The sequence below is a fragment of the Akebia trifoliata genome, chromosome 8 (genome assembly GCF_017979445.1).
Source record: "Akebia trifoliata isolate Shusen 1 chromosome 8, ASM1797944v1, whole genome shotgun sequence".
Classification (NCBI taxonomy): domain Eukaryota; kingdom Viridiplantae; phylum Streptophyta; class Magnoliopsida; order Ranunculales; family Lardizabalaceae; genus Akebia; species Akebia trifoliata.
Window position 1 is genome coordinate 193,126 of NC_141382.1, and position 20,662 is coordinate 213,787.

Below are 20,662 nucleotides of genomic sequence, written 5' to 3' on the forward strand. Positions count from 1 at the left end.
AGAGGATAATCTAATATTTATATATGAAAGTTATATTTCCCCCACATGGACAGTCTGTCACGCCAGTGGTAATGCTAGTGTCGTGTTGGTGTGTCCGACGCAAATAGGGCTCTCTCTCTCTCTCTCTCTCTCTCTCTCGTCTTCCCTGAATCACTCGTGGGAGGTCGAGATTCTCTCTATGGTTTTCATGGCGCCCCTTCTTGAATCTTGTTGGCTGGTACTGTTACTACTCTTACTACTATTCTTTTTTTTTTTCTTCTTCTCAAGAATGCAGGATGTTTTATTAGATTTAGTTCAATTTTATTTATTTTTTATTTTTTTTTTAAATTTTGCTTATGTTCTTTACTGATAGATGAGGTTCTGTTTGAGTTTTGGATTGCGAGTTCAAGATTCGTGTTATTCTGTTTGAAGCTTTTATTGTAGTGTCGATAATGGTGGCATAATTGGGTTTCGCTATTTGTAATGGGAGATGAATTAATGGATATGATTGGATATATGTTCTTTAGTTTTTTATTCATCTGATTCTATTGTCGATAATGGCGTCGAATCTTTGGTTGACGCAATTTGATATTCACTTTGTTTTATTTGTTAAATTTGCTTGTGTAATGGGAGATGAATGATTGAATACGGTTGGATTTGTGTTTTTGAATTTGGAGCTTTGATTGTAGTGTCGGTAATGGCGTAGAATATTTGGTAGATGTAATTGGATTTCTTGCTTTTGTTAAATTTGTTTGTGTAATGGGGGATGAATCATTGAATAAGGTTGGCTTTATATTCTTGAGTTTGAAGTTTTTGATTTTAGTGTCGATAATGGCATGAAATATTTTGTAGACTTAATTGGATTTCTCTTTGTTTACATTGTTGAATTTTGTTTGTGTAATGACAAAGGAATCAGCGAGAATTGATAGATATTTATAATCTGCTAGTTATCATTTTAGTCAAAATAATGCTTTGAACACAAGTACTAAAATTTCAATTTTCTCACATGGAAATGAATGTTTCAACTAATAATCGAGTCCAATCTAGTTAATTTATACTCATATGCTCCCCAGCCCTCACTCACAGAATTAACTAAATCCATAATTTCTTGTTTTTCTCCCACTCTTTTCTAGTCAGTATTTGTTCACTGTAAGAACAGCCCACGGATAAGGATTTAGATTACGTGGCTAGATTCGGGGGTTTGACCAGGATCCAGTGCTCATGAGGCCCAACGCATGGGCCCAAGAACACTGTTTTGTAGGGAAGAAGACAAGACGGAGCTGACAAACCCCGTAGGGGAAAGGGGGGAGGGGAGGTGAGGTGAGGCTAAGTGGTGGAGAGGGAGTGTGAGTAGCAACAAAAGGAGATAGAGAATCAGTCAAAGCTTGGGCAGAGTTTTGCTCTTCGGATTGAGAACTAATGTCCCGTCAAGGGGAACATGCTGCTTTAAATAGAGGCCCCCTTTCCCTCAGCTAGTTCAGATAGAGGGTGCCAGCTAGGGTGTCAGACAGTAGGTACTTGGGGTCTGACCTTCCCTTCTGCCTGTCAGTGTTAGCAAAGGTCAACCTGGGATAACAATGATCCCCTAGGGATCCACAAGAGAGAGTCAGCATTGCTGACACTACCATCACGCAGATCCGGCAATCCCCAGAGCCTGCCAATTGCAGATCCTGACCACCTTAGTTGTCTCTCACACAAAAGGCCCCACCAATGCCTAACCTCGAACGACTCCCCCCTTTTAGTCTATTGTCAGTTATGTCTTGTGCAAGTTGAAAGTCTGTCGGGGTCCATTGGCTTCAAGGGTCTTGTCGGGCTGTATTCGGCCCAAGGCGCCTGATGGCAAGGCATGCCCAAGGGGAACGACTGGCTGGTGTCCACGTGCCTGCGAAGACCTCGACATGCGTATTCAAAAGACCTATCTATAATATTTTTGTAATCATGTTGTCAAAAAGAATACTGGTTAATATTTCCCCTTTGGATGGCAGTAATATTGTCTGTTGATGGTTTTGGTGTGCGTGAGTTGAATTTTCTTTGGAACCATAATCTAATATGCATTTTATGTGTTTGTAGTAAACTAATCTTTTTGTTTGTTTGTGGTGCAGTATCTGATCACTCATTTCAGTGATTTCCAGCTTGCTTCTCTGGGAAGTTTCTTTCTTCACGAAAGTGTCTTTTTCTTGTCAGGTCTTCCTTTCATATATTTTGAAAGGGCAGGATACCTGAGCAAGTACAAGATTCAGGTTTTCTCTTTTGTCTTGCTTTCTTAAGAATGAGCTAAAATTATCGCTTGATGCAGGTTATTGGCAATTTCTTTGAATATCAGATCATTACCTGGTCTAGATAGTCTTTTGTAGTTAAGACTTGAATCTGCACAACTCCTTGTACAGAGTACTTTATGAATAAGATGCCCCCACACACTAAACAGTTAATAGGTTCATGGATGGTTAGTCTAATGTGATGTGGCTTTCATTCTTGTGCCTTGTGTTTTTTTTTTTTTTTTTTTCCATTCACTAAAACCTAATGCATGCTCCCAATTTAGAAAAAGGGCTACTTTATTTTTTGTTCTGTAAAGAGAAATTTTCATTGAAAAGACTGCTTGAGATAACCAGCAACAATTACAGCATAAAAGAGAAAGAAAAAAAGCACAACCCAAAGGCTGGTTAATTAAAGTCATGTACTAGCCGTATCAATATTTGATTCGTAGCCCCATAAATATTTAGTCTGGATCAGGAAAAGGCTTCTTTAAATGCTCTATTATATAGTTCTTTACATCATTATCTAATGTACAACTTTTTTATTTACACCCCTTTATTGATACAATGAGCCTTAATCCAGTTCATAATCCAAAACTTGGTTTTAATAGTTGAATTCTCTCTTTCTTCATTTTTGTTTATCTTAAATTCGTAGCAGCAACTAACCAACATTATGGTTGAAATTCAAACCAATTATGGATTACCTTCTGCCAAGCCTTTCTAAACCAACAATATGTGTTCTACTGCATGCATTTCAGTGCCATTCTGATGTGTAAATGCTCTGACCTAGTGGCCATGACAACTATGTTATATAGGCACAGGTGCAGTGTTGGGGCTTGGGTATGCGTTGGATGTTAGACTGCTTGAACCCCACTTATCAAAGCAGATGGACCCAACTGCATTGTTAACATTTATTTTAAGACTTAAGATACACACACTCGGTGCATGTGTGTGTGTGTGCTTTCTTAAATATTTTGAAGGTGCCACATCATTGAGGTGGTAAAGCCTGTGTTAATACCACATACATGGGATGAAAACGCAACCTTTGTACTTGCACCTATCAAAAATAAATAAAATGAAATTTTTGGGTCTATAGTTGAGCCAAATTTGATGTGAAACAAATACCGATACCACTGTATGTAAAGAGAAAAGGATTTAAAGGTTTTAGATTCCATAGCATGGGAGAGAGCGACCATTTTCCATGTAAAGAGTAACATCTCTATTATCTCTTTACCATAGTTTTGGGCCACAAATACGTATCGTTATCAAAGCCTTATCTGACTTATTTGCATATCTACTTCTAGTTCCTTATTCTATGCCCTTATTATATAACATATTGGGGCCACTCTTGCATTTTCACAATGCACGCATTTCTGATTTTATTTTATTTTTTCTAATTTTTCCGCTAATCCATCTCAACATCCTTATTTTGGATGCATTAATTTTATGAATATATCATTCCACATTCTATTTCAGGAGGCATAACTTGCCTTGGTGTCATCTTACAACATTTTTATTTGCAAATACTTTTCCAATTTAGCCATCCAATTCTAATTCAATTGGAAAAACGTCATACTCGATAAGATCTAACATGGAAGCCAATCATCTTGGCCAACATGAGGCATAGAAAAGTCCAATAGTATGTTGTGGTTATCAAAAATATCCCCCCTCCCCCCTCTTTCCTTCAGGTCTGTCCTTGTATCACAACCCTTTATGTGCTACTGCCACCCAGGGATAAGGGAGAACCATTTAAACCAATCATCTTGCCAAATATTGGACTTATGGAAGTCCAAGAGTGTGCTGTGGGTACCAAAAATATACCCCATTAGGTTTGTAAAAATCAGAATGCCCCCCCCCCCCCCCCCTCTCCTGGCTTCTCTTCTCTCTTCTTCCTCGTACTTTGGTTGTGGCGCAACACCACTACCACCAGCCAAGATGCTCTTTGGGGTCTCGAATATGAGGCTAATCCACATTGTTCCTCATACCAGACATCCTAAACCAATCCTGAGACTGTTATAAGATCAAAGTTTTACACCCCCTCATTGGTTCAATATCAAGTTGGAGTTTGTACAGCCTTGGAGATAAGATCAAGGAATATTACGATGCTATATTTTTGCAAAAGACATTGGAAACCCAAAGAGATTGTAACACAATTTATATGTTTATTTTTTTAAATTTGCCTTCTAAATCACAAAATTTGTGGCAGCAGAGAGTTCGATTATCAGTATAAAAAAACGATTACCGAAGTTCAGGAATTAACTATGGAGTTCATTTAATAAGGGGACTTTATGATTTTTCTAGCATGCAAACAGGGGCGGAGCTACTAAGGAGACAATGGGGGCAATTGCCCCCACTCAACTTTTTTGGGCATTTTAGATACCCTTGAATTTATGCTTAAATTTGAGATACCCCTACATTTTGAACTACTGACATGCCCCGTTTGACCCTGTTGCCCCCACTCCCTCATCTTCCTCCAATTTTGCCCCCTTCCCCTCCAATTAACTATAAGTTTGCCCCTACTAAAAGAAAATCCTGGCTCCGCCCTGCATGCAAATTGTACATGTGTTCTAACAACCTATTTTACTAATCCATTTTTAGGCATTTGCCCATCTTTTTTAAAACTAAGGAATCATATTATTAACTAGAACCCGGTGAATCTGGTCTACCTCCATCACGTAATGAAGAGGACTTTGAATATAACATAGAAGTAAAATTTCTTACACATATCCATAAAAAAAGAGTTTCTTACATGGTTTCCTTTGTTTCCATGTTTTTTAATCTTTTTTTGAGAGTAAAGCTCGACTTGAATCTGCAACCTCCAAATGGCATTGCAACATGTCAACTTCTGAGCTTTGGGTCCAGGCCCTCTTGCTTCTGCTAATTTACTACCTGACTTACTATATTTTTCATCTCATCATCTTGGTTTATGCTTGTGCTAGTTTTATTGACATCGTGCTTGAGCTTTATTGTTTGTATGATGAGATATTTATGGTTCTTTGCAGACTAAAAATAACACCTCTGCTGCTCAGGAGAAATGTATTACACGCCTATTGTTGTATCATTTTGGTGTGAACTTGCCACTTATGATTTTCTCCTATCCTGTCTTTACTTATATGGGCATGCGAAGTAGCCTGCCACTGCCATCCTGGTAATTTTAGGCTTTTTAGATGCTATTTCTAAGTTTTCTATACAAGCTGTACCAATCCCTTTCAAAATTGTAATATTTATATTTTTTCATAGATAATGGTCTGCAAGATCTAGCTTGGTAAATTGAAGTTGTAATACCACTGATCAGGGATTCAAACCTGTCTTCACCTGCTGGCCAAACGCCGGGGCAGGGGGGGGGGGTGTTTTCTTTCTTGGAATGATTTTAGATTGTTATTTTTTTTCCCTTCAGGAAAGTAGTTTTGCTGCAAATACTGTTCTACCTCATCCTGGAGGATTTTATATTCTATTGGGGGCACAGGGTTTTACATTCAAAATGGTTGTACAAGCATGTCCACAGCGTCCATCATGAGTAAGTGACCTTGCTGAAGTTTTTTATAAAATGTTTAGTTTTTAAAACTCCAATTCAAATGTTTCCTTTCTTTTTGGGACTCTTATTGTTCAACTACATCATGTGCAGATATGCTACACCATTTGGACTGACTTCTGAATACGCTCACCCTGTTGAGATACTATTTCTGGGCTTTGCCACAATCGTCGGTCCTGCTCTCACTGGGCCTCATCTGTTGACTCTGTGGCTATGGATGGTATTAAGAGTCTTGGAGACAGTAGAAGCTCATTGTGGGTATCATTTCCCATGGAGCCTCTCAAATTTTATTCCTTTATATGGAGGGTAAGTTGATAGGGGCTTTCTACTTGTTGGTCTGGTCAAGAGCCTATTTTGTTTTGTTTTTGGGTCCATTTCAACTTTTGATGTCTTCAATATTTGTTTTTATCACAGAGCTGATTTTCATGACTATCACCACCGTTTGCTTTACACTAAGTCTGGCAACTACTCTTCGACTTTTGTTTACATGGACTGGTAAGTTTTGCATCCTCTTTTGTGTTATTTATTTTGTCCTAGATCTTTAACCTTGTCTTTTTTTGCATCCATGAAACCATTTGTTAACAAATAGCATGTGATAGTTTTTTGTCAAGTAAATGTTAGTCTCATTGTTTCCGACATTAATATGTATGTATTATAACTTCTGGGTCCTGTTTTTTTTTTTTTTTTCCGATTTACTACTATGCTATGTACTACAATTTTGTTATAAGTTTTGACATCTGTGAAATGGCCAATGGTTTAAAATTGATGCCTTTTCTAATCAGTAGAATGTTTAAAATTTAGAACTATATTGTTATCGAACTGGGTTATTGTTGAAAAAGAGAAGGATGGATCTAATTTTGAAAATTATTAATTCTCTTTTGACGTCAATCAATCATTAGAGATTTTATTTTATAGGCAAAGGACTACAATTCACTAGTGACAAGCATTACCATTATTCATAAAATAGACTGGACTTGCACGTTAAGCTATGGAGCTCAGATGTTGGGACTATGATAAGTTCCATTTCGTCGGTGCCCTCATACTGGAATATTTTTGGTTCTGCGCATAATGTTGGCACCCACGTCTGTACATTGGTTCTGATTCTGTTTTTAATTCCATTTGGTTTCCGAATTTGATTGAGAAGTATCATGGGCATGGTTTCTGAGAATTTAACCTATCGACCACTGGGTCTGATATTAATCTCAAAAATAATTAATATTGCCTAAAAGGAAAGTGTTTTTTACTCACTTCTGTCTTGTCGTGTTTTGTGTCAGGATATTCGGTACAGATAAAGGTTACCGGAAATTAAAGGCACTGAAAAATGGTGGAGCCGAAGTTGGTGTCAAGAAAATGTAGTAAGAAAGAGATTTTTTTTTATTGGTTCGACCGTTTTTTTTTTTTTTTATGTGGCATAGGGCATCTAAAGAGGTCTCCCTTCACCCTCCTCACAATTCGTGTATTTGTTAGTTTATTTTATAGTGTAGGCAGGTCGTGGTTTTATGTGAATTTTTTGGATGGCTTTCCTATGGACTTTTTTTTTGTGCTCCCTCCTGCTTCCTACATTAATAGAAACATCTTCTTTGCCATGCCATTTAACTTTTCCTCCTCATTTCATAGTTCAAATTATGGATCTAGCAGTTGAAATAAATTTACTTTAAAAACTATACAATCCCAGCTTGATCTGATTAAAATAATTCGACTTCCTCGAGAAATGGTTAACTCACTCTTTAACAAAAAAAACAAGATGTTTCTCCAAAGTTGTCATTTTTGAAGATGTTTAGATTTTCACCAATCATCACTAGTGACTGTGTAATGGAATTGAAACATTATTGCCCTGCACTCAAGGAACCTACTGAACTGATTGCATGGGAAAATGATTCTCAGTGAAGATTGCAGACTTATGATTGCACAATTTCCAGGGAAAATATTCTTCCATTTACGTATCCAAAAAAAAAAAAACTTCAATCGAACTCCTTTGTCCTTTGTAATTTGATATTCTTGCCTGGAATGAAAATCACGATCATCCCCATCCTCAAACTAGAAACCAACTTCTCTTTTGATAGTTTCATTGAAAAAAAAAAACTGACAAGCATTTTCTGGAGGAATCCTGTTTCTCAATGTCACTTTTCAAGGAATTGATTCTCCTGATAATATATTTTCTATATAATAATAGACACCCTAAAGTTGGATGATATTCCTTTGCTATAAATTTGGCTTCTGGAATTTTTCAATTAACTTAGAAGTTATAAAAAACAGTAATGATAATATGCTTGAAAGGCAGTCTATCAGAAGGATGAATCTCTATGCTGATATTCTTGTAGATGATGGGTTTTTTCAAGAGACCGACTAGTTACAGATCACTTAGTATTGATTTCACTCCATCACTTAAAAAATCTTTCTGCACCCCATATACATATTACAATCTAAAAAAAAGAAAAAAAAAAAAAATTGTTGCAGTCCTTATTCTTTTACTTCTTCCTCAAACATGTCCACAAGAAATGTTCTAAATCCATTTTATTTTCTATTACCCTTATAAATAAAAAAAGCAATCCTAAGATGGTAGTTAGTCTTCATTGTAAGTTTCTTGAAGTCTGAAGTTGATGTCACCAGTAGCACCTTAAACATATGTGATTGAGACGACATCAATCAAGAAGGTTTTCTTAGGCCATTTTCTATCCCGAAAAAAGAAAAGTGGTCAAATGTTGATCTTAGGCCGGACATGAGAAAAACAACCATGGAAGTGTTATTGAGAAAGAAAATTCTCGTGTCCAACTAACGGTTGAGAATTGAGATAGTATAGGAAACTCATCCATAGGAAAAAGTCCTCATTCAAATTTTATTCATGGACAAAAACCAAAAACTCATCTAACTACTCTGATTGAAGTGGTCCCAGATTAGTTATTCCAATCCACCAAATTAGTACCAAGTGACGTAAACCATGAACGAATTGTACAGATTGCAGGAGTTGCATGTCCTGAATCATCATTTAAAACAATCATATTTGATTTTTATAATTCAACATAATGGACCCAAATTCTGCACAAGGTGGTACCATCCTGGGTCAATGGGCAACCTAACACGTGGAGGGCCCAAGTTGGTGACCAAGTGTGCCAAATGTCAAGAACCCATATGATGTCAGAATTCTCTTCGACAGGCTTAGATTCTCACGTTTGCTTATTGAGGTTTAAATTTAAGACTGTGTCACCATTTTTATTTATTTTTAATGTGGATTAGTAGAATGTGTCAAGTTTGAACCATCTGACCTAATTTCACCTACCTGTGTGCCTTATCAGTCTTTTAATATTTATATGAATCGGAATCTTAGTGTAGGACCATAGACCTCATTAAATATTGAGACTAATATGTTTGATTCAAATATTTTTCAGTGGGATAAACTAGCCTCATATGAAATTCGAGTCTATCCATTAAACAAACAAGGATTTGCAAGAAAAAAATGTCTCTCTAACACATTTATACTATTCCTCTCTAGGAAAAAATTGTGTATTTTTGACTTCTTATCTCAACAGCTGGTTTCATGGAGAATCTCAAATGTCATTTGAAGTTAGAAAAGTCCTTTTGAGGTGTACAATAAGCATAACAAATCCTCATCTATCCCATCAAATCCAAGTCCTCAATTCCATTATGTCTAAAGCTAAGGATTAGTCTTTGGAGCACATGCAACGTCCGCACATCAAACGCACTAAATAAGTGAAAGTGCATCCTCATAAGTGGCCCCTGAGGAATTAATGCTCATATTGGGTATCGAACTCACGACCCTACAGGCATTAACGACTTATCGATCCGAAATTGTCATTGAGCCAACCCCTCGGGATTAAGTCTTCTGTTATTTTCATATTTTCTTTCATCAACATTCTTTTGAATCTTTCTTTTGCATTTTTAGGACTTTCAACTTAAAATTTTCTTCTACTCAAGATTGTAATGGACTTTCGTTAAACCTGTCTAAGCCATCTCTGCAGATTTTCTCTTAGTTTATAGTCTAATGGAGTTTCTTTTATTTTTATATATTCGTTTCTAATTTTATCTTTCTTGATATATATTTTCAATCATCCATCTCAACATCCTCATCCCTGCTATACTTAGTTTATTAACATAATTGAACATAAACTTTGACCGATTAACAAATTTTTTATCTTGCATGAACATCTCAAGTCTATCTTGACCGCGATTAACAAATTTTTTTATCTTGCATGAAATTCAAGTCATTTGACCTTGGTTTATTACATTTACTAAAATACAGATATAACTTAAAAATACTTGTAATTGTATGGCAATAGATAATACCAATCTTAATTAATAAACAAAGAGAAAACACCACGTAAAAGGACAAAAAAGTGGTGGGGATTAAAGGGCAACACAAACATTTTCCACAAGTATGGAACCTAATATTTCCTGCAAAATATGTTAAACTAATGTAACATTTCGTTCAGTCACCTAGTGTCATGTCGTACCCACTATCTTATACGATTCCTATCTGCGTCGCAGTCGGCAGGAGTATTTAATTATTTCTTAAGCTTGATTATATCTCAAACATTTATTTTTATTTTATTTTCTTATTGTTGTTGTTTGGTTACCCAAAAATAAAATAAAATAATTTAAGTCCAAATTCACCATCTTTAAAAAAAAAAAAAAAAAACCAAGTGGAGAATGAAGACAGTTTAGGTAGAACCCGTAAACAAAGGACAATCTCACTACTAATTTAAATTGATAAAGAAGAAGTATAAGTCCTAAGTCCTCAGTCCTCAGTCCTCAGGGGAAGGTATAGTTCTCTTCTCTTTTGTCTAACTTTCTGGATTCTTTGGAGGTGAATCAAAAGTCTCTTACCAGTTACCACATAGATCTAAGTGTCTTATTTCCTTTTTAGTAATAGTGATTTCCATATGTATTTCACATATTAATTTGAACATTTATATTTTGATTAGTATTTTTCCCATTTACTGAGTCAGTCTTATTTATATATATATATATATATATATATATGTAAGGGGGTGTTCGGCTGACAATCTTAGGACGACAACGTTGGTTGACAAAATTTGTCCTATATGATTTAAAAGTTTTGGGTTGGACTGATTTTTTGTGAAGATGATCTCTATGGTGAAGAGATCATCCTCACCAAAAATCAGTCCAATTTGAAATTTCTAATCCCATCAAAATTATTTTAGAATTGTGAAGGTCATTTTTTTACTAAAAATTTGTAAATCATTTTTGATACACCTAGAAGTTTTAGTAGAGATCATCTCACAAAAAATCAGTCCAATCCAAAAAAAATTTAGTCATATAGAACAAATTTTGTCAACTAACATTGTCACCTTAAGATTGTCAACCGAACACTCCCCATATTACTAACATAATGTGAATTCACACCATAAGTGATTTTAGTATAAAAAAAACACCACACAAAATGAAAATTTCTAACTGTAGCATTTATTTACAATGTGATTTTTTAATAAAATCTCTTATGGTGGGAGTTCATATTATAATGGTCTGGTAATATCACCACCACCACCACTAGCATTAATTTAAGAAATTATTTTTAAACTTTTAAATAGATAATCTAATTTTTATAATGTCTAATACAGTTTAATGTAATGTAAAGACATTTTTATAATTAAAAAAATTAGTGAATGTGAATTTACGTCAACGATACTGACTCTTCTCTCATTGTAATAGTAAAGATATATAGGTTAACATCCTAAGCTGGGGCCACTCTTACCTGCTCGGAAAGTGCAAGTTGTTCGCATGTCAGACCGTTAGGGTGTATGCAACGATGCCAAGGTCATTGACTTGACCCCATCTTACCAAAAGAAAATTAACAATTAATTAAGAAGATATAAAAATAAGATATAGCAAATTTTAAAAGGGAAATGAAATGCCTTAATTGACTCCTGATATTGAATATTGACCTGATCTTGAAGGCATGACTCAGAGATTCCAAACACGTTCACAAGATTGACAAAGAAAACCAGCAATCAGTATTTATACACACATTTTCTCATTTGTCTACTAAATATTTTAGTGTTTAGATTAAAGAGAATGATTGAATATTTGCATGGACATTTTCTGTGATTAAGCAGATGGGACACTCAATAAATGACACTAATTGTATTTAATCAATCTTTCTATTTAATTAATCCACAAGAGCTTGTCACATCTGATCTTGTCTTCTGCCTTTAATTACTCATCTTATTAAAACACACTTATTGTTTTTTATTTTTTAAAAACTTATCCCCAATTTTATCATTTCTAATGTCAGCTAGAGACTTCTTTACTTCTTATATGTGTGTGTGTGTGAGTGAGAGAGAGAGAGAGAGAGAGAGTTTCATATTAAACTAAGGACTTGAGACTTGAGAGGGCCATGGACAAGGAGTTAGGATCTCCTCCTAGATGCTCCTAGCCAATCAGAAGCCGCCATTCCTGCTAATCAAATACGGAGCTTTGACTATTAAACTTAGATTAGGCCTTAAGTATCCATTAACGACACATACAGAATTTCTTGATTTCAGACTTTAGATGTCGCTCATAAGCTACCATATCTATGATTATATATTTTGTAAACAGTCAATGTAACTTCCTGTAGTTGATTTGCAAACAAAGTTCAATTTTCTTTGACCACCACGTGGCAGACATTGGTCGACCTTATGGTAGGCCTTAATAACAAAAGTACATAGATTGGAGCATTGTGGCTTACCTTTCTAAATGGGTTTGGAAGTTACCAACCTATTTGGCCCATAGGTCCAAACCCTCTAACACTAAAACACAGGGTGTTAGAAGTCAAAAGACACACCATGCAAGAAGAAACAATTGTCTGTATTCTTTTAAGGAATCCTTAATTTATTTTGAGAGCTGCTATTGGCAACCCAACTAATTTTACTTATTACACCCCCAATTTAAAATAGAGAAAATAAGTAAAGGGTGCCAATGGATGCTCTCTCGTTTGTCTTTTTATTTTTATTTTCTTTCTTGGTTTAGGATTTTAAACAACTAATGAAATTGTTTGAACAAGAGCTGCAAGTTATAATGGGGGGGGGGGGGGGGGGGGGGGGGGGGGGGGGTTTATAGCAGCTCTCTACTGGGTTATTTGACTCAAGCAGCTCTCTACTGGGTATTTGACTCAAGTGGTGAACCCTATCACCAACTAACCATATATATAAAAAGACCAATACACCACGTGAATACAAGAGCCCGCTTCTCATCAACTCTTTTGAATGCACGTGGCCCCCACCACACCCTTCATATTAAAATTAGTCTGATTGGTGATACCTACTCATTGGATTAATTGTGAAGAGGCCCGATATTGGTTTCAAGCCCATGATGAAAATCTGGATCAATCATGCTTATTTTTGTATTGGTGCGTAACTCAAGTTGGGATGGCTTGGGACGGAGCCGCAATTTTGCCTACATGGGGACAAACTAACATACTTAAAAAATTTGGACTTTTTTTGTGGGGTCAATAATTAAGTATTTTTTTTATCCATTGTTGTTATCTGTCGCAATAACTACTAAATCTTTATAACTGTTAAAAATTTATGTGAGGACAATTGCCTCAAAGTAAATCCACTCTTGGGAATGGCCAGATGTTTATTGCCACTAGGATCAAAATTTGTGAAAACTGAAATCTTGCAAAGTAGATGGAATTGGATTGCTAATAATTAACTATGATGATAGAAGCCTTCCTTTGATTTCTAGAGAATGTTTAGCTAGGGATAGGTTTGCTCTTCCTACGTTCCGTTTTGTAAGTTAATTAAGGGAATTCCCCGTTATACAGTTTCCTATTTTAAATATATAACTTCCTCATTTAGCAAAATAAAAATACCACGCTCATTATTTTGGACCCACTAACCCATGTGTGTGATGCCCAGTAACATTGTAGATCCTTTTGTTAAGAGTGCCACTCTCCTTCCCAAACCTCGTTACAAAACTTTGGGAGTTGAGCTTTCTCCAAACTCCGCTCTAAAATATTGTATTGTGGTTTGCAAATTTTAAACATGTGCTCTCTCTAAATAACCTATCAATCCATCCACCATGTTAACTTCATTTTCTTTTAAAATATATGTCAGTTCTAAATACTCAGATGTGGGTGATTGTAATGAAATATTGGTAATTATTGCAATGAGGAGGCAACAATGGTATGATAGGGTAGGAAACTGAAATATTATTGAATTTATAACATTTATTGAAAATCTTCCAGATAAAAGCAACTTTCAGTTGTAAAAATACATTAAATATATATTACTAGTAAGTACTAGTATCAAGAACATTTTTATTGTAATAATTCATTTTGGTTTAGGATCAAGATTTTGTGTTTGATAGAAATCTGATCTGATAATGATCTAATTTGATAATCATGTTGATTGGTTTTTGATCAACCATATTTTGATTCAATAGGGACCTGATCTGATAATATTTGAGAAAAATTTGTAGTTATTATACTACATAATTTATATAGATATATGACTGAGTATCTATTTATATAATAAAACAAGGACAATTATCCTCTTTTGTCTCAACCTTTATTTTCATAAAGAATGTATCTCGTGGAAAACTTTTAACTTTACTTTTTCCCATCTCTTTCTCTAGAATACCCCAATTTTATTGTTTTTTCTCTTCTACCCTTTGTCAAATTAAGCTCCCTTTAATTTTCAATAATACTCCTCCAATTGTATCATCTTTCCTCTTTTATCCCCCTTAACCTCAAACTAAGATTTGATCCAATTGAGACTCAATCCAATCATGTTATAAGATTGGAGTTTTGCTTGAAATTTTGAGAGCTGATAAGAATCCTATCCAAATAATCACCCATTCCAATAAGTATAAGATAGGCTCCAGATCCAATACAATTTTGATCGGATTAGTCTCATATTACTTCTGATTTGATTCCAAACCCAATCCATTAACTATAAATTATTTTGATTAATTAGTTGGGGTTATAAGGAGCATCACATTATTCATTAATTTAGAAATAGGAGCTACATCCAAAACAATTACAGACAAGATCATCATGAAATACAACAGATAATTCCCTTGGGACTGAATGTGGATCTATATAAATGAAAATTCAGTGAAGAATCACTCTCTTTGGCTAAAAGTTCCATTTCTCTCTCCAAGAAAACTCATATGACTAATGAAAATAACATCTTAAGATCATATATAGATTTAGCACTAATAACCAATTTATTCATTCCCAGTGGAAAATAAATAATTTAAGGATGATGATTACATTAAGCCATTAGGTATATATAAATTGAAAAGATCCAGCAATATGGAATGACAATCAATCAGTCCAATCTAATATATACCCAAAAAGAAGCCGGAATTGTAAATAACTGATTTTCAGCTCACAAAATAGTAATTCACCCAAATTTAAGAACTTCAATATAATTTCTGTAACATGAGGTCGAATGATAAAATGTCGATGGAATCAAATTACTTTGCCACATGCCGTACAGACAATACAGGGAATAGGATAGCTACTCAACTCCCTGAAGTATAGGAATACTGCTCACGAGCATTTCATGTGATGATCAATTATTTTACGAGATGATGAAGCTTTTCTTCCCGAGAAATTCCGAGAAAATGATCCATTGTTCCTTCTTACTGTGCCTGTGTAGTAGACCAGCTGAAAACAGAAAAGAGTAGATTCACTAAAAATATGTACACTGGAGCGCCTACCACTTCTCTTTCCATTAACAAAACCCTAGAGTTAGCGAAGAGACTTTTTCATCTGAGCTCTTTCTCCCCCTCTAAGATTCTCATGTAGCTTTCATATCTCCAAGTTGGATAGAGAGAGAGACACCTCTCTTCCTTCTCTAGCTACACCTCTCCTCATCACAACCCATATATTTCTTCTCTTCTTTCAAGTACTCCTCCAAGTACTGATCAAACTCAGGTTGTGGTACAATGGAGCAATACAGGCACTGGATGTGGAAGAGAAGGAAACTCAACGAGTCGTCTAATAAGGACTCATGGGAAGAGCAAGCCTTTGCAGAAGATTCAGCTGGGATACTTGGAGACTGTATATGGCCTCCAAGATCATATTCTTGTAGCTTTTGTAGAAGAGAATTCAAGTCAGCTCAAGCCCTAGGTGGCCACATGAATGTACATAGGAGGGACAGAGCTAGGCTTAAGCAATCTTCAAGTCCCCAAAACGAAAATTTTCAACATCACCACCAAAATCATCATCAGAATCCTTGTACAATATCGTTGGGTGATGAAAACCAATCTCAGGTTTGCTCCTTAGTTTATAACCCTAACCCTAGTGTTGTTAGGGTTTCTACTTCATCTACTCAAGATAATTGCAATGAGCAGACCTTGGTCTCTCCTTGTTCACCCACTATTGTTCAACAACACCCAAAGGGATTCCTTATTTCTCCCCTTTCACCATGTTCGACCCCATCAGTCAATGTTAATTTTCTCCAAGTCTCTGATTCAAAGCTTGAAGGAGATAAGAAGAAATCAAGGGCACAAGAACCGGGATATCAGTCTGAGGAGGAGTATGTCAGGAGGGACAGAGCTAGGCTTAAGCAATCTTCAAGTCCCCAAAACGAAAATTTTCAACATCACCACCAAAATCATCATCAGAATCCTGTGACAATAGCGTTGGGTGATGGAAACCAATCTCAGGTTTGCTCCGTAGTTTATAACCCTACCCTAGTGTTGTTAGGGTTTCTACTTCATCTACTCAAGATAATTGCAATGAGCAGACCTTGGGCTCTCCTTGTTCACCCACTATTGTTCAACAACACCCAAAGGGATTCCTTATTTCTCCCATTCACCATGTTCGAGTCGACCCCAGCAGTCAATGTTAATTTTCTCCAAGTCTCTGATTCAAAGCTTGAAGAGATAAGAAGAAATCAAGGGCACAAGAACCGGGATATCAGTCTGAGGAGGAGTATGTCAAGACCAATTCAGCTGTAAGCTTGAATTTGGTTTTATTTGATTCAAAGCTTGGGAGTCTAAGTAACAAGAGACGGAAGATCGATTCATCGCCCTTACCTTTCTCTCGTAAATCTGGTTCAATTGATATATGTCATTTGCAATCAGAGGTTCTTAATTTAATCCCAAGCTCTATGGAGGAGTTAGATCTTGAGCTCAGGCTTGGAAATCTTCCTAAGGTGAACTAGAATTGCATAACATATGTCCTTGACTGAATATGTGTACTTATGTTCATTTCTATTCTCGTTTTTCTTTCCTATTTCCTTTCTCCTTTTGCATTTGATTTTATGTCTGAATCTATTGAGAGTCTTCGAATCACAGGTTGTAATGATACAATATTGAAGAACACAGTATAGAATGAAAACCTCATCTTTCCTGTACAGAAGATGTTGCACTTGTACTTAAGTGTAATACATCTCAGTTTGGAAGACTAAGATATAGGAGATTGATGATTTCTATGTCCTTGAGAGATATGAGACAAATATGACACATATAAGGACATGTTCATCAGGTTCCAGCGATCTCCACAATTCGGTTCAATCATTTAAATTAAGAGATCGAGGTAGATGATTTCTATGTTTCCAATATTTAAATTGCATGTTTACTTTAAAAATTATTGCTAGTCTTTCAAAAGACAAAGTGGAAATGTTCTTGGCTTCTGAAATTGATATTCTTGGGACTAAATTTCACAATATTTCATTCTGTTATTCTAGGAGGCAAATCAGTAAGATGATTTCTTGGCCAATCGAAATATAATGCATTAAGTGTAGTCCGATTGGAACTCTTTTTCTTTGTTTCCTTCTGATTATGTATTTCTGATTGGCATAGATGCTCAGGTTTCATATGAAAATTGTAATTCTCTATATCTTTTTAATATATAGGGAGAGGTTCCCCTTAGCATCAAAGCTTACTTATTCCCACCCCTCCTCACCAACAACAACAAAAAAAAAAAAACTTTCTGAACTTGCACCGACAAAAGCTGGTTATAGAAGTTTAGGTTTAACAATTCTAAGGTGAAACTGATCGGATTGATGTAGATGAAGTGTAGAAAGACCTTATTTAGACAGTAAACTTCTAATAATGGAGTGGAAGTAGGAAATTTTGTCCTTTACACTGAAAATACTATCGGTTGAGTGCAAGGATATATATATATATATATATATATATATATATATATATATCGAGAGAGAGAGAGAGAGTAAAACTATAACTGACTGAACTGCATGCATCATTAGTAGGCTCACTGACATTCTCTCAGATTAGTGGAGTAAAACTAATGCACAAAACACCCTCGGATGGATTTCCAAGGACGAATAAGTCGGATGCATCAAACATCGATTCCCTTTTAACTTGTTTTATTATCATCACCAGATCAGATCTATATTACAGTAACAATAGTATAATCTCCTAATAAAAATCCATTCGCTTGTGATCTCTTCCCCACCTTTTCTCTCATTCTCAAACACTCCAAAAAAACTCCACCAACTCTTCAGAATCATTCTATTTAAGTATTACTCTTAAAACCCTTATTTAATCCCAAAAAGGAATATTATCTACGCGTCTTTTGTTTCTTCTTCTGTTTGTATTAGTTACTATATCTCACGACGTGAAACCCTAGATGCTTAAAGATCTTAATAAAATGACCATTTCAACCCTAAATATCCCAACCCTTGTGGTAGTAAACTAGTAGTATAAGGTAAATAAATAAAGGAATGACCCTTCACAATGTTATTTCCTTCCATTAACTTCAAAGCCTTGATTTTTCATCGGTCTAAGCACTTCAAAGATTGTAGAGATATTCTTTAAAGACTTGGTTTTCAATTGGGGTATGATTGTGCTTTTGGGTTTGCTATGGTTCTTGTTGTATTTCCTTCTCCTAACTAGGTTTTCTCAACATATCTAAAGTGTATTTGCTCCCTTTTCTCAGTTTACTCCTTTGTAAAATTTCGTTTATCGAAAAAAGGGAGTTCTTGTTTTTCTTCTTCTCTTTGTAAGGAATATTGATGGAACGTCGCTTTTGATTTAATGAGTTTGCAGAGGAAAGCTGTAAATAGAGGTGGAAGGGGAATTTAAGTTGTACCCAACAAATAATTTCCATTAAAGGGTGCGATCTGAAGATTGTTTTAATGATTTGTAGTGTTCTTGGAGATGGGTTTTGCTTTCTACGTGGATTGTAAGAGAGAGACAGAGAGTACTAGTTTAGTGTAAGAGTGTTAAAACTTAGGGTTAAACTTAGAAAGTGAGATTGTTTGCTTTGGTTTCTACGAACTACTACCTCAGTGTAAGGCTTAAAGATGATTGGTTAGGGTTTGTCTTGCTTGGGGTGGTTGAGTTGGGTCGGTTGCCTTCGGTACAGCTAACGAGGTCTGATGGAGAGTGCAGAGCTGCACATGGGCATCAAATGTGTTCTCCGAATTATAGAATTCAGTAAGAGAATGAGGACTTATTCGGGTTGGTGTGTGTTTCATAGTTTAATGGCATTTTGGGATTCGCTATAGTATTGATATATTAGTGAAAATTATGAAGAACAAAAAAATCCAGTGAAATTGAGTAGGGGGTGTTTCTAATTGTTTTGACAACTCGGTATATTTGAATAGTGGTGTCCCTCTGTCCTCTTAATATATTTTTTTTTTAAACTAAGCCCAGGTTGGATTGGAAACTTGTCAAATTGGTTGGAACTGATTCAGTTTAATTGGATCTTTAAACTTATTAAAACAATTAAATACTGATAATAAAAAATAAGAACATATTCATCGGATTAGTGCAGTATCTATCACCTTGGAGGGATACCATCGCAGAAGTTAATGGATATGGGATCAGAGTCTGAAAACAATAGATCGAGAATATCATATCTATGTGTAAACTACGATAAGATTTGTGAATAGAACTATTATGATCACCAAAAATTAAGGACATAAGGGATGCCAAAAAAAATTCCAAAGAAGGAATAAGCATATATAAGAAAGATATATCTTTACTTAGCAAATATCTAATTACTTTGAACTTGATTTATGCATTAAAGTTTCTTTGGCAAGTACCACATTGATAGTCCATTATACGGAGTTTAAAAAGGTTGTTGTATCCCTCAAACTATCGAAAGAGCCAAAAAATTTCCCATAAAAATGTATAATTCGACCAATTATTTTACTTACCCAATGCTTTTTCATAGAGTTTATATGATTTCTATTTTAAATTTATTATTAAAGAAAAACTATATTTTAAAATAAAGGGTAACCACTACGTGTTCATAACCATTGGAAAAATCAAGGATTTTTGGCTAAAGATTGAAGATAAAAGCGTTTAATTCATTTTCTATTATATCTTATTGAAGACAACCACTAAGCTTATGATCTATTTCAAATATTCACAAAAACATGGTGGATATAGTCTAAATCATAAATTGGTAAGTTATAATTATTATTGAATGCATTAGATTGAGCTCCACATCTAGCATCCTGTAGGAGTTAGGAGTTGGAAGTGTGCACGAATGGGCAGTTCCAAATTCAAGCATTTTGGTAATCAAATTCCTATAAATAAATAAATAAAGGATAATTAGTGACTTAAACTTCACTAAAAAAATGTTGTAATTTCAAGTATACCCCAAACACTATTTTCATCTTCAGACCCTCCTTCCTCTTCGAACATCCTAGAAATTTCGTTGTTTTTGCATCCACCTATCTTTTTTTCCTTCCTTGTCAATAATAAATTATTTTATTTATTTATATATTAATTACAAATTCAAGAACATGGAAAATTGATATATGGTAGTGATTGTCTATTAGATTGTTATTTATTTATTTGTGATTTTTGTCTCTGCCGTTAGCTTAGGCTTTAATCTCATAGTCAAAATAAGTTCCTTTTGTGGGAGCCATATAAATGATTATGTTATGGGATGTTTTAAGTATATTAGGGTTTTCTTCTTCTAGGTTTGTGAGAGTTAACAAGAGGG

At 35.1% G+C, this 20,662-nt stretch overlaps 2 protein-coding genes across 2 annotated transcripts; both read left to right on the forward strand.

Moving 5' to 3' along the window:
• Positions 1-22: 22 nt before the first annotated feature.
• On the forward strand, positions 23-7,354 carry LOC147395206 (methylsterol monooxygenase 2-2-like). The gene is made up of 7 exons (XM_086450791.1): positions 23-217; positions 2,082-2,219; positions 5,234-5,379; positions 5,629-5,748; positions 5,857-6,069; positions 6,178-6,258; positions 7,038-7,354. Exons 1-7 carry the CDS (start codon positions 179-181, stop codon positions 7,117-7,119), a joined length of 819 nt encoding a protein of 272 aa, XP_086306917.1. The 5' UTR covers positions 23-178; the 3' UTR covers positions 7,120-7,354.
• An 8,324-nt stretch (positions 7,355-15,678) lies between these two features.
• Positions 15,679-16,421, forward strand: LOC147395207 (uncharacterized). The gene is made up of 2 exons (XM_086452216.1): positions 15,679-16,312; positions 16,402-16,421. The coding sequence occupies exons 1-2, from the start codon at positions 15,679-15,681 to the stop codon at positions 16,419-16,421; spliced, it is 654 nt and encodes a 217-aa protein (XP_086308342.1).
• Positions 16,422-20,662: the final 4,241 nt, after the last annotated feature.

Excerpts from the sequence above, each read along its gene's own strand:
- LOC147395206 (XM_086450791.1), top strand. The coding sequence starts at position 179 with ATGGTTTTCATGGCGCCCCTTCTTGAATCTTGTTGGCTG. Across the intron at positions 2,220-5,233 it reads TGAGCAAGTACAAGATTCAG|ACTAAAAATAACACCTCTGC; the intron begins GTTTTCTCTTTT and ends GGTTCTTTGCAG. Across the intron at positions 5,749-5,856 it reads GTCCACAGCGTCCATCATGA|ATATGCTACACCATTTGGAC; the intron begins GTAAGTGACCTT and ends CATCATGTGCAG.
- LOC147395207 (XM_086452216.1), top strand. The coding sequence starts at position 15,679 with ATGGAGCAATACAGGCACTGGATGTGGAAGAGAAGGAAACTCAACGAG. Across the intron at positions 16,313-16,401 it reads TAGGCTTAAGCAATCTTCAA|GTTTGCTCCGTAGTTTATAA; the intron begins GTCCCCAAAACG and ends AACCAATCTCAG.